The sequence below is a fragment of the Saccopteryx leptura genome, chromosome 12 (assembly GCF_036850995.1).
Source record: "Saccopteryx leptura isolate mSacLep1 chromosome 12, mSacLep1_pri_phased_curated, whole genome shotgun sequence".
Taxonomy (NCBI): Eukaryota; Metazoa; Chordata; class Mammalia; order Chiroptera; family Emballonuridae; genus Saccopteryx; species Saccopteryx leptura.
This window is the reverse complement of record NC_089514.1, coordinates 11,863,106-11,880,221: the sequence shown is the minus strand read 5'-3', so window position 1 is coordinate 11,880,221 and position 17,116 is coordinate 11,863,106. Positions and strand designations below refer to the sequence as shown.

The 17,116-nt window shown below is 43.2% G+C and overlaps 1 protein-coding gene and 1 non-coding gene across 3 annotated transcripts in view; one reads left to right on the top strand and one right to left on the bottom strand.

The window, feature by feature from the left end:
* Positions 1–17,116, top strand: part of CHN2 (chimerin 2) — a 236,342-nt gene that overhangs the window by 216,776 nt on the left and 2,450 nt on the right. For both annotated transcript variants that reach the window (XM_066354286.1, XM_066354285.1), the window contains 5 exons: positions 3,145–3,229; positions 7,069–7,242; positions 9,995–10,072; positions 12,538–12,675; positions 14,358–14,463. In XM_066354286.1, the coding sequence (XP_066210383.1) occupies positions 3,145–3,229; positions 7,069–7,242; positions 9,995–10,072; positions 12,538–12,675; positions 14,358–14,463 (581 nt within the window). The remainder of the gene's footprint in view (positions 1–3,144; positions 3,230–7,068; positions 7,243–9,994; positions 10,073–12,537; positions 12,676–14,357; positions 14,464–17,116) is intronic.
* TRNAP-GGG (transfer RNA proline (anticodon GGG)) lies at positions 9,245–9,320 on the bottom strand. The gene has a single exon. It is a non-coding gene; the product is annotated as a tRNA-Pro (tRNA).

Here is a 17,116-nt window from a genome sequence, read left to right as displayed (position 1 = left end):
AGTTGAAATTGACCTATAATTTTACTGTTATGTACTGTTCTTATATATAGTTTTTGAATCCAGGTTATATTAGCTTCATAAAGCAAATTTTCTTTTTTCTCTCTCTGTTCTGGAATAATCTGTATTGGCTAGAGATAATTTGCTTCTTAAAAATTTGATAAAACTTAAAAAAATCATTTGGGATCAGTGACTATTTGGGTAATTGTTTTACTACAGATTTAATTATTTAAATTAAATTTAGGTTTTTAATATTATTTTGAGTCATTTTGATCATTTATATTCTTTTAAAAATCATCCATTTCATGTAACTTAACTTTGTAGGTATAAAGTTGGTATTCTCAAGGCTTTTGTTTTATATCTTTACTGTATCTGTATTTCTATCTTCTCTTTTACCATTTGTGCTTTTTCTTTTGACCACTCTTGCCCAAGGTCTGCCTATATTCTAAATCTTATTTAAAGTCACTTTTTAGGCTTTTTTACTATTTTTTCTATTTTTCTTTCTATTTCATTATATTTTGCAAAATAATCTTTTCTGTTGTTTTATTCTACTTTTGTCATTTAACTTTATAAAGAGTATATACTTAGCATATTAATTTTCAGCCTTCAATTTTGAATAGTCTGTTATTCTTGGTATGTCTTTGAGTGAATGTCTGTGAATGGAAACTCTTGGAGTTTGTCTGAAAATATCTTTGTTTCACTCTTGCTCTTGAATGCTAATTAGGTAGGTATAGAAGTTAGGTTGGCAGTAATTTTCTCTGAGCACTTGATAAAATTATTCCATAATCTACGTGTCCCTTTTTGCTGAGGAAAAGTCTATTTCCATTTTAATTGCTTCCCTTTAGCAAGCTTCCTGTTTTAGGGATTTGCTTGTCTTTTGGTATTCTGTGGTTTCACTGTAATCTTCGTAGGTGTAAATTATTTTTTATTTATTGTGTTTGAGATTCATCGAGCTTTTCTAAATCTGGAGGTGATGTGTCTTTTGCTAATTCTGGAAAAATCTCAACTGTTTCTCTTTTTGAATATTGCTTTTGTATGTGCCCTAAATGTCATCATCTCTCAGCCTTTCAGGATCGTAACTCTTTTGCTTCTCTCTCTTTTGAATGTCTGGTCTCTTCTGCCTGTTGTGACGATCTCATCCACAAGTCAACATGTCCTATGCCCTAATGTATCCCATCCATTAGTTTTAAAAAAAATCCTCTCTTGACCCTATATCTACCTGGAGCTATCTTGTTGCTGTGCTGGACATCACAGCCAAATTTCTTTGTGGCACTTTAGTTGTTCATTGATTGCTTTCTCATATGTGCCTTGACCATGGGGCTACAGCAGACCGAGTAACCCCTTGCTCAAGCCAGCAACCTTGGGTCCAAGCTGGTGAGCCTTGCTGTAACCAGATGAGCCCACGCTCAAGCTGGCAACCTCAGGATCTCGAACCTGGGTCCTCCACATCCCAGTCTGACGCTCTATTCACTGCGCCACCGCATGGTCAGGCTACAGCCAAATTTCTTGATGAATTTGTCTTTGCATTTCTCCACTTGCATACCTCCCATTTATTTGAATAACTCAGTTCACTTGAATATGACTTCTGTCTTCACTGATCCAAGGAGATTGCTTTTGCCAAGGTTGCTAATGACTTCCATGTGTCTGAATCAATATTCAGTCCTTAATTAACTTGACCTCTTTTCAGCATTCAATGGCTGACCACTCCTTCCCAAAACCTCTCACCTCTTGGCTTCTGCGACACTTTATTCTATTGGTTCTCTCTTCTAAATGCTGGTGCACTGAGGGCCTGGGCTGTTTTTTACATTTTCTTTGCTGTATCTCTAACAGTTTTTATTTACTCACATGATTTAAAATGCCATTTATTTGTCAGGGATGGTCAAACGTATACCGCCTGCCTTCACGCTTCCTCTGAGCTATTGAATTATGTGTGCGAATTTCTGCTTAACCTCACACTTAAGATATTAGTGATATTTAACCTTAGACTATTCAAAACTGAACTTCTGAATTTTCTTCCCCCTAAAAGAGTATCTTCCCCGTTTCAGGCAATGGCATCACCATCCACCTGGTTTGTAAAGCTAGAGTCTCGGCATCATTCTTGATTCTTCCCCCCTTCAAAGACCCCATTTGTTCTTTTATCAAGTCCTGCAAATTCTATCCTCCAAATATATCTCAAATCCATCCTGATCTTTGCCTCTATTATTGTATTTCTCAACTAGAAACTATGGCCTGGTTTCTGAATCTTTTCCACGACTAATATTCTTCCATCCATTTCAATACATCAGATTGAAATATCACTTGTTGAAAATCATCTTCCCACTTAAAGTCCTTCAAGTACTTCCTTTTGGAGCTAGATTAAAACCAAATCCATGCTCATTAATAAAGCCTTCAAGGCCCTTTCCTACTTTCCCCTTCATCCCAGTCCCCCCCACACACCACACACACACTCTGGCATCTGGCCACCCTAGCCTTCTCGTTCCTTAGTCACACCTAGCTCGTTTGCTCTGGCTGGGGTACCAGCCAATGAGACTTCCCCTCACAGTCAACCAGAAGGGACTTCCAGCTTATACATCCATCAGCCACACCAGGGCTTGCTGAATATGGACCCTATATTTTTGGCCAACTCCTTGATTTTTTAAAATGACTTTTTGGAAGTGGCTGAAAACCTTAAAACATTTCAATTATCCCATAATCATGTCTTTTTTATACTTGCCTGGATATTCTACAGATGGGCCACTTTGATCAAAAGGACACACACAGTAATTGCATTTTGACTTCCAGAACTTGCTGAGTTAAACACAGGTTGCAGCGGCCAGCTTGGACTACCTCGGGTTTGTCCACCCCGGTGCCTTGTTTGGGGTGGTGAGAGTCTCAGGCTTTAGCTGAGAGCATGGCCTTATAATCTTACTGTTTCTCCACATTCCTTTCCAATGCTGGCCCCGGCCATGGTTGATCGGTGTAAGATTTTCAAAGATCAAAGCGCATCTCTGTTTTCTCTGGTCTGTTTGCAACTGAAGACCAGGGAGGGATGCTCGCTCCTGTGGAGGCCTTTGTGTCTGGATTTCATGTATTGGTTTCATGTCTGAGGCCAACCGCCTCCAAATGGCTCTGAATTTTCTGACACTTTTCTTCTTTTTTGGATGGCAGGTGCACACATTCCGAGGCCCGCACTGGTGTGAATACTGTGCCAACTTCATGTGGGGGCTCATCGCCCAAGGGGTCCGGTGCTCAGGTAGACACCGAAATGTCTTTCTCCTTTTCCATTTCTGTGAAGTGTCACCATGTTGAGCTGGAGGGCAGCTCTCCAGAGCTGGGAAATAGGCCCCAATTAGCTCCCAAATCTAGTTTTCTGGAAGGTTCGAGGCATCCTTCTAGGTATTTGCTAAAATGGATAGGAATAACTCGTGTTTATGCAAGAAAAGAAAAATCCAAGTTAATACATTTCTGTAGGCACCTACCTTCCCCCCCCCCCCAAATAGGCAATATTCCTTTAAAGAAAAAGGAATTGATTCCAATAGAACTGCATAGATAGAAAGCCCACATTTCCCTTTCATCTCCACTTTACTACAAAAGGAAGAGCATAAAAATAATAATGCTGGTGAACACTGACCACGGTCCAGGCACTGAGCTAAGCACTCTCTGTCTGTCATGCCAGTTAGCCCCACCCACAGACCTCGGGGGGAGGCGCCGTTATTCTCCCCATTAAATAGATAAAGAAACTGAGGCTTGCAGCTGATTGGTGATTTGCCCTTGATAGATTGGACTCCAGAGCCCATGCTCAGTGTTTTGCTGTCATCATGAAACCCCACACCTTGACCTGATATCACATATTTTCAAAGCGTTTTTGAACTCCTGGGTGGTTTTCCACCTAGAACTGGACGCACACACCCATGGCTGACAGCACACAACACAGTTCATTAAGGTGCGTCTAACAAAAACAGCCAAGGATTGCCGGCTGAACGTGCCGGCGAGCTCGCGGAGTCGGCTTGCCATGCTCTTCCTGGCAAGCAGCTCTGTCCAGGAGCAAGAACGGCTTCCTGTGATACATTGATCGGGCTTCCACCAACACCATGGCTGATGTTTTCCTTGCTAGGAGATGATTTAAAAACAGAATTCTCGTGGAGCATTTAAAGTAAAATGAGCTAATGACAATATGTCACTATGATATGTTTCCTCACTGCCCCGTTGTGGTCCACAGGATGGTGGGACCTTAAGTCATTTCTCTGCTCGAAAGGGGCAGTCGTAGCTCCTACTGTGTCCTCTTGTGGTGATTCTGGTTGGGTCAAGTGGGGTGCTCACGCAGGTCGGTTAACTCTGCCTGCCCCCGTCCCTTATCCATGAAACAAGCGGTCAACATAGGCTCAAAGCAGACTTTCCAGAAATGTCCCAGCTCCTGGGAAGAGCGCAGAAGACTTACTCACCAAGAGTTACAAAGTATCCCACAGCTCAACCCCTCAGCAAACTGACAGAATAACTGAATTACTCAGTGGTCATTAATTCAGCTTGCCTGAGCATACCTACCAAAAATATCCCTAATTGCTAGTGTTATCCAATTTCAGCAAGAAATTGGTCCAAAGTCAATATTATGAAAACAGAACTCTGAGATTTGGATTAGCTATGAACAGCAACTTTCTCTGGGGTAAGAGGGCTTGGGTTTTGTGTTGTTTTCTAATTAAACAGACACTGAGGCTATATTGCCAGTGTGCTTTAGTGGCCACCAGATAGCCTCATATTTCCTGTGGGCAGCAGGACAGCAATAACTGATCACTAAAGGTTAAAAGAACAATCACAGCCTCTCAACTCTTCATATTCTACATATTTAAAACATTTTTAAATGAAACACACTTTGTTTATAGCATGTGGGATTGAATTCACTTGCAAACAATGGATTTTTTAAAATTTGTTTTATGACATCTTCATTTTAATAAAACATCATTATTTAATTCTACATAAACACACTGTTGCTTCAGATCTTAAGATGAAGTTTATTAAGGAAATTTAAAATATAATTATTATCTAATTCAGCATTTCCACTTCTGGGCAGACACCTGGAGGACTGAAAGCAGGCACTCACACAGATATTTGCACGCCCAGGTTTAGAACAACATTTTTCACAATAACCAAAGGGTAGAAGCAGCCCAGGAGCCCAGCAATGGATGAATGGATAAACAAGTTGTGGCACATCAATACCATGGAACGTTATAGGAAATCCTGTCAAGTGTTGTAATGTGTGTGAACTGTAAGGACACGATGCTGAGTGAAATAAACTGGTCAGAAATGGACAAATACTGTATGATTCCATTTGTGTGAGGTCACTAAAGTAGCCAAATTCAGAGACAGAGTAGAAGGTGGTTGCCAGGGGGCAGGGGAGGAAGAGTCAGGGGAGTTAGTGTTTGATGGGTACAGGTTTTCAGTTTCGGAAGATGGAAACAGTCTTGGAGATTGATGGTGGTGCTGTTTGCACACAATGTAAAGATACTTAATCCCACTGAACAGTACACTTAAAAATGGTTAAAATGGTGGATTTTAGGTTATGTATATTTTACCCCAATTTTTAAAATTTTTGTTAAATAAAATTTGTAAAATCATAATAAAAAACAATAATGAAATAATTTAAAATAGCTAAGCAGGTATCCTTGGTCCTCCTGTCGCCATTATTTGTTATTTCTTTTATTGATTTCTCAAGTAATGTCTACGGCATCTCAGACCTTACCTATATTGACTTATCTGATCCTCAGGATAACTCTAGAAATAGGTTCTTATGTTATCCTCATCTTATAAAAGAGGGTCCAATTCTTGTTTTATAAAAGAGTGGCCAAACAAAAAAGCCAAACAAGTCTATTTAGTTCAGTGGGCCAAATTTACATCCACTAAATAGATCAATCAAAATATCATTGAAGTTTACTTGAGCTTTGGTGAATTTCTCCTGTTGATAAAGCTAAGATAAATTAGAACTGGTTTTTCCTTTCAAAAGAGGGCAGAAAGAGAGAACGTGGCCAGTAAATATTATATAAAAATCATATAATGATCTTCAAACATCATTCTTGATGATTTTATAAAAGTTTAGATCCTCAAACCCTTGGTGTGGTTAAGTGCTTTTCATAAAGCAGCTGATGATAGGATTTATCATGTGTGTAATATACATATATATTAGAATATATATCATTATTATTGCTATTATTTATACCCAGAAAAACAATTCCTCCTAGCAGGCACTTTGAATAAGCAGCACATCAACTTTGAAAAACTTCAACATCAAATTTTTATTTTCTAGAATGTAGACTGTGCCTTGTTATTGTTAGAGAAATTCCACCAGTGAATTCCCACCTGACAAGACTTTACTATGTTCACAATGTGTTCACTGAACTTAAAAGCATCTTTTCAGCTTTGGATCTTGATATGAAGCTTTATAAATGATTATTTTAATCATCATACTACATAGCATTGTTCTAAATTGTCAATCCTCAAGTACTCTAACTGGTGTCCAGTTAGACATTATCTCCACTCACAGGTGTCAAAATAAGACAAGGAAAAGGAAACTAGCCTACCTCAACAGCCCACAAGGACAGGAGTGGGAACTATGGGCAACTCTCCAGGAAAGAGGAAGAAGATGCCCGTGGTCATGGGTTCACACAGAGAGAGTAATCTTGTCTCCCACAAGAGGAGCATCGAGGCTTTAAGAGAAACAACCCAACAAAAGTCCTAAGTGCCTTTTATGAGCCACGACTAGTCCTGGCTCTTCAAATTCAAAAGCCCACATATGGACACAAAGGTTCCAGTCCCCAAGGGGGAAAAACATACAAACAATCTGGCTAATTACCAGACTATCTCAGTGAGCTCACAAGTCCAGCATCAGAAAAAAGTTTAATGAGAAAAACAAAACTATGTAAGAGTTTCATGAGTAAAGACAGATTTCACACTCATCTTGGGAGAGTCCCACATCCACATAGGATGGATGTCCCAGAGAGATATAGCAAATGGTGTCTTCATTTTTATTTTTGGTAACATGTAATTTGTTTTGGGCTTTGACAAAAGGGCTGGGCACTTCTAATGTGGCTTCTTTGTTTACAGACTGTGGATTGAACGTGCACAAACAGTGCTCCAAGCACGTTCCCAACGACTGTCAGCCTGACCTCAAGAGGATCAAGAAGGTGTACTGTTGTGACCTCACAACGCTGGTGAAGGCTCACAACGCTCAGAGGCCCATGGTGGTAGACATATGCATTCGGGAAATTGAAGCAAGAGGTTTGGAAAAGACTCCTTAATATGATTTTGTTGTTGCTGTTGCCAAGGAAACTTTCTTATAATTGTTAAATTGACTCTCCACTGTTGACGTTGGGGAAATGGACTGCATAGGCACACGTGAACGCATGCACACACACACATACACACATACCTATACAAACTAAATCAATTTCAGTTTCCTACGTAAACCATTCATGTGTGAAGTACATTCATGTATGCATTCACCACATGCTTGCTAAGCATTTATTATGTTCTTCTACACACTGAGGATATTAAAGTCACAGTATTCGCCCTCAAGAAATTCATGCCATAGTATGCAGAATCAGAGGGGCAAATAATTTGTGGGTGCGCGTATTCAAAGCACTGTGGAGTCACAGAAGAAAACATTACATTCTTATTTGAGGACAAGTCAAAAAGGATTTATGGCAGAAGTCTGGATCAAGTCTTATAAAGGGCTCCTACGAAAGTAAAGAAATTGTTAATCGACAATGTATTTTCTACCACAGAATTGGTACTTTTCATTTCAAAGAAGAAAGTTAAAAGATTAAAAATATCTATGCAGTGAAAAATCAAGGAGGCAACAAAGCTAGAAATGCTTCAAAGAAAAGGTTCTTCATATTATGCTTGAATCTTATCTTCCCTTTGTGCTCTGTTTGGTCACTGTTCTGCTCTTTGGTATCAGTGTTCATTAATATGGTACATCAAGCTTCATTCGGGAGACCTTAGAATGCTGGATATAATATGGACAGTTGGACATGTAAAAAGCTCACAGGCATTAACATTTTTGTCATATATTTGCTCTGCTATAGCTGGTGGTCATTATTGTGTGCACATTGACTTACTATATTCCACAGGCATTTATATATCAGACAACTATGCCATTCTTTCCAAAACAAAACAGAAGAGGACATTTTAGCTCCATATCCCAGGTCTTTTAGAGATATCGAAGAAATTATTCCTTTTTTTTCATGCAGGACGAAAACTATAGTTATTCTGTTTCTTTACATTTTTCTCGCTTAATCTCAGATGGTAAGAAACACCTCCTGCCTTTTTATTGCTGTGGCTGTCAGAGCAGGGTTTCGTGGGATCTGGGGAGTGATTCATGCAAGGGCTTAGCTGGGTAAGAACTGAGGAGGGGTGTCCTGTCTCTGAATGAGGACCTCGGGAAAGTTGCTCTAGGTCCTGCTGTTTCGAAGGCTCTGCAATTTGGGGTCAGATCATCAGCCTCTCCGGAGCCTGCAGTCAGGACTGTGCTTCTCAGAAGAAGCTGGGATCATCCATAATCATCCTCATCAAAGACAACTGATCATCTGAACACAGTTACGACCAGGTCTGATGGCTAGTGTGCCCATGGGGAGCAGAGTACTAAGAGTGACAGTGCAAGACCCAGAATGGCAGCTGGTGTTTACACACAACGTCTGAAATCCAGTCCTCTCTTCCTTCTGATATTTCTGGGACCTTTCCAGGCCTTAGGACAGATCTTACTGAATCAATAAGGTCTAGCAGAAACCACATCTTTTTCTAACACAGCAATCAAGTTTCCAGAATCATTTATTAGAATCTTATTTTTCCTGCAACTGTTTGTATGATCATTTATTTGAAGGTATAACAATTAAATCAATCACATTTAAACAGTTAACATATTATCATATTTATGATTAAACATAAAAGGCTATAAATTTGTTTTTTGTTCTTTTTTGTTTGTTTGTTTGTTTTTTGTATTTTTCTGAAGTTGGAAACAGGGAGGCAGTCAGACAGACTCCCGCATGTGCCGGACCAGGATCCACCCTGCACACCCACCAGGGGGCGATGCTCTGCCCATCTGGGACAATGCTCTGTTGCAACCAGAGCCATTCTAGCACCTGAGGCAGAGGCCATAGAGCCATCCTCAGCGCCCAGGCCAACTTTGCTCCAATGGAGCCTTGGCTGTGGGAGGGGAAGAGAGAGAGAGAGCGGAAGGAGAGGGGGAGGGGTGGAGAAGCAGATGGGCGCTTCTCCTGTGTGCCCTGGCCGGGAATCGAACCCAGGACTCCTGCATCCCAGGCCAACGCTCTACCACTGAGCCAACCAGCCAGGGCTAAATTTGTTTTTTTGGTTTTTTATTTTCCAATTATACTTGACATTCAATGTTATATTAGTTTCAGGTGAACAGCATAGTGGTTAGACAATTATATGCTTCATAAACTTAAACCCCCAATGAGCCTAGTATAGTCCCTACCTGGCACCATACCTGTAGTTATTACACTATTATTGACGACATTCCCCATGCTGTGCTTTACATCCCCATGACTATTTTGTAACTATAAAAGACTACAAAATTGGGCATATTTCAACAAAATCAGGATGTCATGTATCACCTGCATGCAGACATTGACGAGCATGCACATGCAGTATGGCCCATGGATTAAAACAAGGTCGGAGAGGGAGCAGGATGCATCCTGGAGCTGCCTGATGAGCAATAAAAACAAGAGACTATGACTGATGGGAATTGTAACCATGGTTCGCTTTGCAAAGCCAGGCAGGAAGAAGACCAGGTTACCGCGGTCTCCACGGCTGCACAAATAAAGACGGACCAACTCGGAAACTGAGACGGACAAGCCCGAGTTCTGTTGTAACCGCGTATAATATATATACATGAGCACGGGAGATTTTTGCTCGTTTCCTGATAGCACACAGTGCAGATAAGGTTAAGAGTCCCTTTTAGATGTTTCAGGAAGCTCAAGTGAAAGTCTCTCTGTCTCTTCTTTAACAGGATTGAAGTCGGAAGGTCTTTACAGAGTCTCCGGGTTCACCGAGCACATCGAAGATGTCAAAATGGCATTTGATCGAGGTGGGTTCGCACTGTCTGGAAAGCCAAACAACTTGCCGTAGTGCCCTCTCTTCTGGGGCCAGATTTTATCCATGCTGGGACTGGGCTTTCAGGGGCCCTGAGAGCAGCTCTTCAGGAAGCCAAGGAATAATGGTGTACAATCTCCCAGTTCTCTGGGAGAATTGTTTTTCTTAAAAAGTATGGACAGCCTAACCTGTGGTGGCGCAGTGGATAAAGCGTCGACCTGGAAATGCTGAGGTCGCCAGTTCGAAACCCTGGGCTTGTCTGGTCAAGGCACATATGGGAGTTGATGCTTCCAGCTCCTCCCCCCCTTCTCTCTCTATCTCTCTCCTTTCTCTCTCTCTCCTTTCTAAAATGAATAAATAAAAAAAAATTTTTTTTTAATTTTTAAAAAAAGTGTGGAAAAGTGACCACACAAGGGAGTGAGTTTTAAATACTCCTAGAATGAACGGGCAGCTAGCATCTGGTGCCCTTGAGATTCTTGAGTTGGTCGCCCACCATTTACGGCAGTCCACATGGCACCGGCCACCCTCTGAACCCCCACCTCAGGGCCCTGTCGACTTTTTTTCTTCTCCAAAGCCCCAAGCAAGACAGTGCAAGAGGGGGTGGGGCGCCCCGGGCAGTGAGGTCGGGGAAGCCAGTGGAAGTTGGGGAGGTCACTCCTTTTGTTTATATGACTGTGTCATGTGCTGTCCAGGCCACATCGTCTCTTGGGCACTTGTTAAAAATACAGATCACCACGGCCCACTCTGGGGACTCATTCAGGAAGCTGAGTGAGCCCCGAGTTCTGTATTTCTAATGAATAATCCAATCAGTACTGGTGCAGCCCGTCGAGGGATGGAAGCCTAGCCCACTAGACGCAGCCTCCACTCTCCAGAATAGGAGACACGGTCCGTGATGATCTGGCGGCCCTGGCTGTTCACGCTCGTGGCCAGTTCCTCCCCCCCCCCCTCCCCCGTATACTTTACACCCCAGCAACGTGGAAATACACCCACCTTACTAGTTTCCCGAACAAGCACCCCAGTCCACGTCGCTCGTCCATTTAGAGTGTGTTCGCAATCTGCCTGGCAAACACTGCCTCTGAATCAGGCGTCAGCTTGCCCTTCCTCCTGCGTGAAGCCTCCTGACCGCCCCAAGCCGACCTGAGGGTTCCATGTCCTTTCCTGCGGACCCAGCCGGGCTCCACGTGTCTCCAGCACAGCGGGCTTCTAATTTCCTTGTAATTGTTGAGATGCGTGCCGACTCGCAAGGAGTATGTCTTTTCTTCTTTGACTCACTGGGGCTTAGTAGCCCCTGGCACAGGGAAGATTCTCAACAAATGTTTGTTAAATATGTAAGTGGGATTATACGGCTTATCTGCTACACTCTTACTGTTCTCTCTACATCAGCTTTTTTTTTTTATCCTCAGATCCAAATTTGCTGAGGCATTTTTTCTTTCTCTATATAAAATAAAATGCTAATAGTCCCCATGTGGTAGAAATGGGTTTTAACAATAAAAAATAAAAATGATCCTGGCCAGTTGGCTCAGCAGTAGAGCTCCGGCCCAGCATGTGGAAGTCCTGGGTTCAATTCCTGGTCAGGGTGTACAGAAGAAACAACCATCTGCTTATCCACCCTTCCCTCTTCTCTCCCCCCACCACAGCCAAATGGTTTAATCAAGTTGGCACCAGGGCACTAAGGATGGCTCCATGGCCTGGCCTCAGGCACTAAAATCGCTTGGATGCTAAGTAACAGAGCAACGCCCCCAGATAGGCAGAGCATGCCCCATAGAGGGCTTGCCAGGTGGATCCCGGTGAGGGCTCATACAGGAGTCTGTCTCTCTGCCTCCCTGCCTCCCACTCCAAAAAAAAAAAAAAGATTATAGTCTGTGCTAGTTAAATTAAACTGTATTTCCTAATAGCAAAACAAAAATGTCTTGAAAATTATTGTAAAAATGGTAAGGTCAAGGTTTCCCAAATCAAAGTTCTAAGGTCTAGAAAGGAAGAACCTAGCTACAGGAAACTTCAGTAAACCTGAAAGAGACAATAGAAACTGAAGATATTCAACAATTGTTTGTGTAGATCGTCTTCAAATCCAAGTCCAAAGAATATTGGAGGAACTATTTAAGGGCCTTTTGATTTTGATTTTTAATTACAAATTTGGTGTTACTGTACTCTATTATGAATCGGGACACAATCCAGAACATGAGTTTTGTGCTGAGTTTCTATGTAACCAATTACCAGGGGCTGGACCACGAAGAACTATTTTAAGTCTATTTCACTACCCTTTGGCTGCACTTACCCTCAGACCCAAAATTGCTCTCACCAAACTTCTTTTCGGTACTGCCTGCATCTCAGTGTTATTAGTAGTCAGCTGAGACTTGTAAGGGAGCATTCATTGTTGGATTTATTTTTTCTTTCTGGGCGTGCTATAACTTGGTAAAAATAAGGCCCTAATTAGGATTTGGACCATTGATTGTTTTTCAGATGGTGAAAAGGCAGACATATCTGCCAACATCTACCCAGACATAAACATCATCACCGGAGCCCTTAAACTGTATTTCAGAGACTTACCCATTCCTGTCATCACCTACGATACCTATTCCAAATTTATAGAAGCAGCAAGTAAGTATTAAGAACTCATTTTTTATTTGTACCAAAATATTAATCACCTATGATACCTATTTCACATTTATAGGAGTAGCAAGTATTAAAAATCTAATTACTCGTACCAAATTTTTAAGGAATATGCTTTTGAAGTGAAGAAGATTAAAGCTTAGCACTGTTAAAATTATCGTGTGAGTGGCTTGCTTTGCCAAGCGCATGCGCAATGGTGCAGTTACTAGAAAAGCGGGCGGAGTGTCCCAGCTGAGCTGAACCATTACCAAGACAAGTCTGCTGAGCGGAAGCCGGATTCCAGGCAGTTCTGTTTCTCCCCATCATTTCTTCTGTGCTGGAAACCACTCTGTTGTATACTGAAAGCGAGAATGTTTCTGTTCTAAAAAAAAAAAAAAGAGGTATTCTTCAGTGGGGACTGTAGAGATTAGCGGCTTTCATGCATTAGGTAAAATCCTATTGCTAATCGATTAAAGTTATTCCCCAAGTTTTGCCCATTGATGCTGTTCAAAATTAACAATAGGCCGAGAATATACTGTGTCAAGTACTCTGCTAGGAACTCTCACCAGTGTCTTCTAGTTTACTCTTCTCTACCTGACGAAGCAACTGTTATTATAATCCCATTTTGCAGAGGAGGAGAGCAAGGCTCACAGGTGTAGGAAGGGAACATCAGCCTTGGTCGTCCGTCAGTGCCATTCTGCACTTGGCACTCGGGCCCAATAAGAGAGAGGACTATAGTGGGGGCAGGGGGGTACAGACACAACACTTTGCCTTGGAACATAGTGAGCAAGGGATTCAGATGCTGGAATGCATAGCACAGATGTCAAGCACACTTTGAGGAAGTTTTATAAAAATATATCCCTTGAAAGGCATGTGCTACTGGCTACAGTAATGAGTCAGGTAAACATGCAGGCAGGCTGGGATTAGCGCACTGTGCAGATGACTTTGCAGGAGAGCTGTGGCCCCGCTTCCTGGTAAGAGCATTCCTTTCCTTCCTGGGTGCTGGTGGTCCTGAGTAGAGAAGGTTCTAGCAGCAGGGTACCCTCTTCCCCAGGAGCAATAATGAGAGAGCTTTCTTTGGGTAGCTGGCAGAGACCTAAGAAGCAGGAGGATCGCACTTCCTGTCATTGTCCAAGTCCCTCGGATCTACTTCCTACCTTGGACTGCGCACCAGGGTGAACCACGCCAACACTTCGGTGGAAAGGGCCATTAATGTAGGCTGACTTGGCTGGCTCTTCAGCCAGTGCCCTTGCATTGTAAAGTTATTCAGTTCTGGAAGCCTGCCAGGAAACTTCTTAGACAACGTCAAGGGAATGCTACTAAGTGAGGTCTGGTTTAAGTTAGAGCTTGAGACAGTGAGACTGCTGGCAGACCCAACATTGAGAGGAAGCTGCGAAGTCCAGCGTGTGCACATGCCCTCAGCGGTCCTCTGCAGGCTGCAGACCCCTGGGAGGCCAGGATCGTGTCCAGCCTCCACCCCCCCACCCAGTGGGCATTCCATTTGCACGTGATGCCTAGCCTCAGACTCTTTCCGGAATGGAGGACACAAATTTATTACTATCAGAGAGATGGTACCTGAAGTTTCATGAACTTATTAAACTTCCCCTCCATCTGTAGCCTAATTTCTTACTTCTCTGCAAACGTTAACTCCACGGGGCTGTGCTGACACTCCTTCCGTGTGATCTTCACAGAAATCTCCAACGCGGATGAGAGGCTGGAAGCCGTCCATGAGGTGTTGATGCTGCTGCCTCCTGCCCACTACGAGACCCTCCGGTACCTAATGATCCACCTCAAGAAGTAAGTTCACACCTCCTTGACACTTTCTCTGCCTACCCTCTGCCCCCGGCAGTTGGTGTTTCAGGAAACGTTCATCACCTTTCCTCCCCAACCCACTGAGTGAACAGACACTCCTCCAAAGCGCTCAATGCCGCCTTCTCAAGGCCAGCCCCGTTTATAACCTGCTAGAACATTCTCTGTGGCAAGGGCTGCCCGTGACCTTCCCCTGTGTTAGTCTATGAAGCAGGGAATGTTGGGCCCTCGGGTTACAGATGATGTTGCTGAAGCTTAGGGAGCTTAAGTAACAGACACAAAGAGATGACGTGAAACCCACGTTGAAACCCAGGCAGTCTGATCCAGAGCCCACACTCTGTCTTAGCCATTTGTCTACACTGCCTCCATATCCGCACCTTCCTCCCACCCCAGCCCGGTGCTCTGGTTCTATTATTCCACCTTCTGCTCACTCCAGTCCCAGACTCCTGAGACGGCCTTCCTTCTGGACAAGCGCATTCCCACCATGATCTCTTGTTTTTCTTTATGTGTGAGTCATCTTTCACAGAGGAACAAATTGCCCCAAAATTTAATGGCTTAAAACAATAAGCAGGCCCTGGCCAGTTGGCTCAGCGGTGGAGCATCGGCCTGGCGTGCGAGAGTCCCGGGTTCGATTCCCAGCCAGGGCACACAGGAGAGCGCCCATCTGCTTCTCCGTTCCTCCCCCTCTCCTCCCTCTCTGTCTCTCTCTTCCCCTCCCACAGCCGAGGCTCCACTGGAGCAAGGATGGCCCTGTGGCCTCTGCCTCAGGCGCTGGAATGGCTCTGTGGCCTCTGCCTCAGGCGCTGGAATGGCTCTGGATGCAACAGAGCGACCCCCCTCCCAGGGGCAGAACATCGCCCCCTGGTGGGCGTGCCAGGTGGATCCCGGTCGAGTGCATGCAGGAGCCTGTCTGACTGCCTCCCCGTTTCCAGCTTCGGAAAAATGAAAAAAATAAAATAAACCAATAAGCAGTTGTTAACTCGCAGTCTCTGTGACCAGAAATCCAGATGTGACTCAACTGGGTGCCGCTGGTGCAAGGTCTATAATGAGGCTGCAGTCATGCTGACATCCAGGCTGCAATCTCATCTGAAGGCTCGACTGGGAGAACATCCACTTCCAAGCTCATTCACTTGGTTGTTGGCAGAATTCTGTTCCTCTGAGGCTGTTGGATGAACAAAAGGTCTCCCTTCCTTGCTGACTGTTCCCTGGAGGTCACCCTCAGTTCCCTGCCTTGTGTGTCAACCCAGAGGGAACCCAAGATGAAAAATACAGTTTTTATGTAGCTTAGTCTCAGAAGTGACATCCCATTGCTCTTGTTATATTCTACTTGTTAGAAGCAAATTACTAGAGCCTGCCCATAGGGAAGGATTTACGTAAGGGTATGAACTGCAGGAGGCAGGGGTCACTGGGGGCCATCTCAGAGGGTATCTGCCACAGAGGGCTAAAGGGAATCCCTGTGTGAGAGCATGTGAGACAGATGGAGACGTCTGGGTGCTCACAGGCCACTAGAGGTTCTGGTTCCTGGCTCTTTACCTAAACGATGGATCTCTTTCCAATATCGTACATATAACAGTGAGGTCAGCGAGTTGGTCTTTGAGAAGCTGGATGGATCAGGGCGCTTCGATGGTGTGCCTTCTTCGATGTTTTTCAAAGATACATGGCAGCAGCCAATTCTAAGATAATATGAACCCAAAAATGTCTATACTGACCAACTCTCAGATTCATTCAATAAGTAAAGGAAGCAAGTTGAAAATACCATCTAAATACTAGGTGCTGAGGCGGGGATTTTTTTCTTATGTTATAAAACATATAAATACTGTTGCTCACATTCAAGTTTATTTAGCTCAGAATTCCATTTTGATTAATTCATTGAATTTAAGAAGACAAGTAATTTTTGGATAAGCAATAGACTGAGTGTCAGCAATATTTTTAATTAGCTGTGAATTTTTTCTCTCAGTGTCTAGTTGTTATAGTTCAAAGGGCAACGTATCATCATCAGGAAGATATGCTGACATGTCCCAGTTGAATCCGAAATGCCAATGACTCAGCATTTTGATTGTGGAGGGTTTGCTGGCCGTCCAATTTAGCCAGGCACAGTGCCTGACTTATGGGCAGATGTGAGCAATTTTAGTGAAGAATGTCCACTTTTCCACCTCCTTCTTAGTTTGCAATGTGAAACTGTGACAGCTGAGTTGACCTCCCTAAAATAATGCCAACTGGTTCATCTTAATTAGCTCCCCAAAAAAGTATGCAAAGCGATGACCTTCCATGCAAAAATCTAAACATGCTATATACCCTGTTTTTCTCTTCTTTGGAGAATCTCCTCTCTTCTAGATCTATTATAAACACCCTAAAACATAAATTTCTTAAAGCAAATATCTGGAAGATTGTCATTTTCTTCTACTAGAATATTCAGCCAACTTTGGAGTCTGAATTGCATTCTTAAAGGCTTTGCAGTTCCTAGCTGGATGTTGAAATGAGGATTTTCAATTCCAACAATGACGGCTCCAGACCCCATCCTGTGGGAACTAGAAATAATGTTCAGCTGCTTTCCTGTCTGGCCACATTCCAGCCATCCTCCTGTCCCATGATAATAGCCTGGCTATTCCTGAACCCATGGCAGCCCCTTTCTACAAGTAGC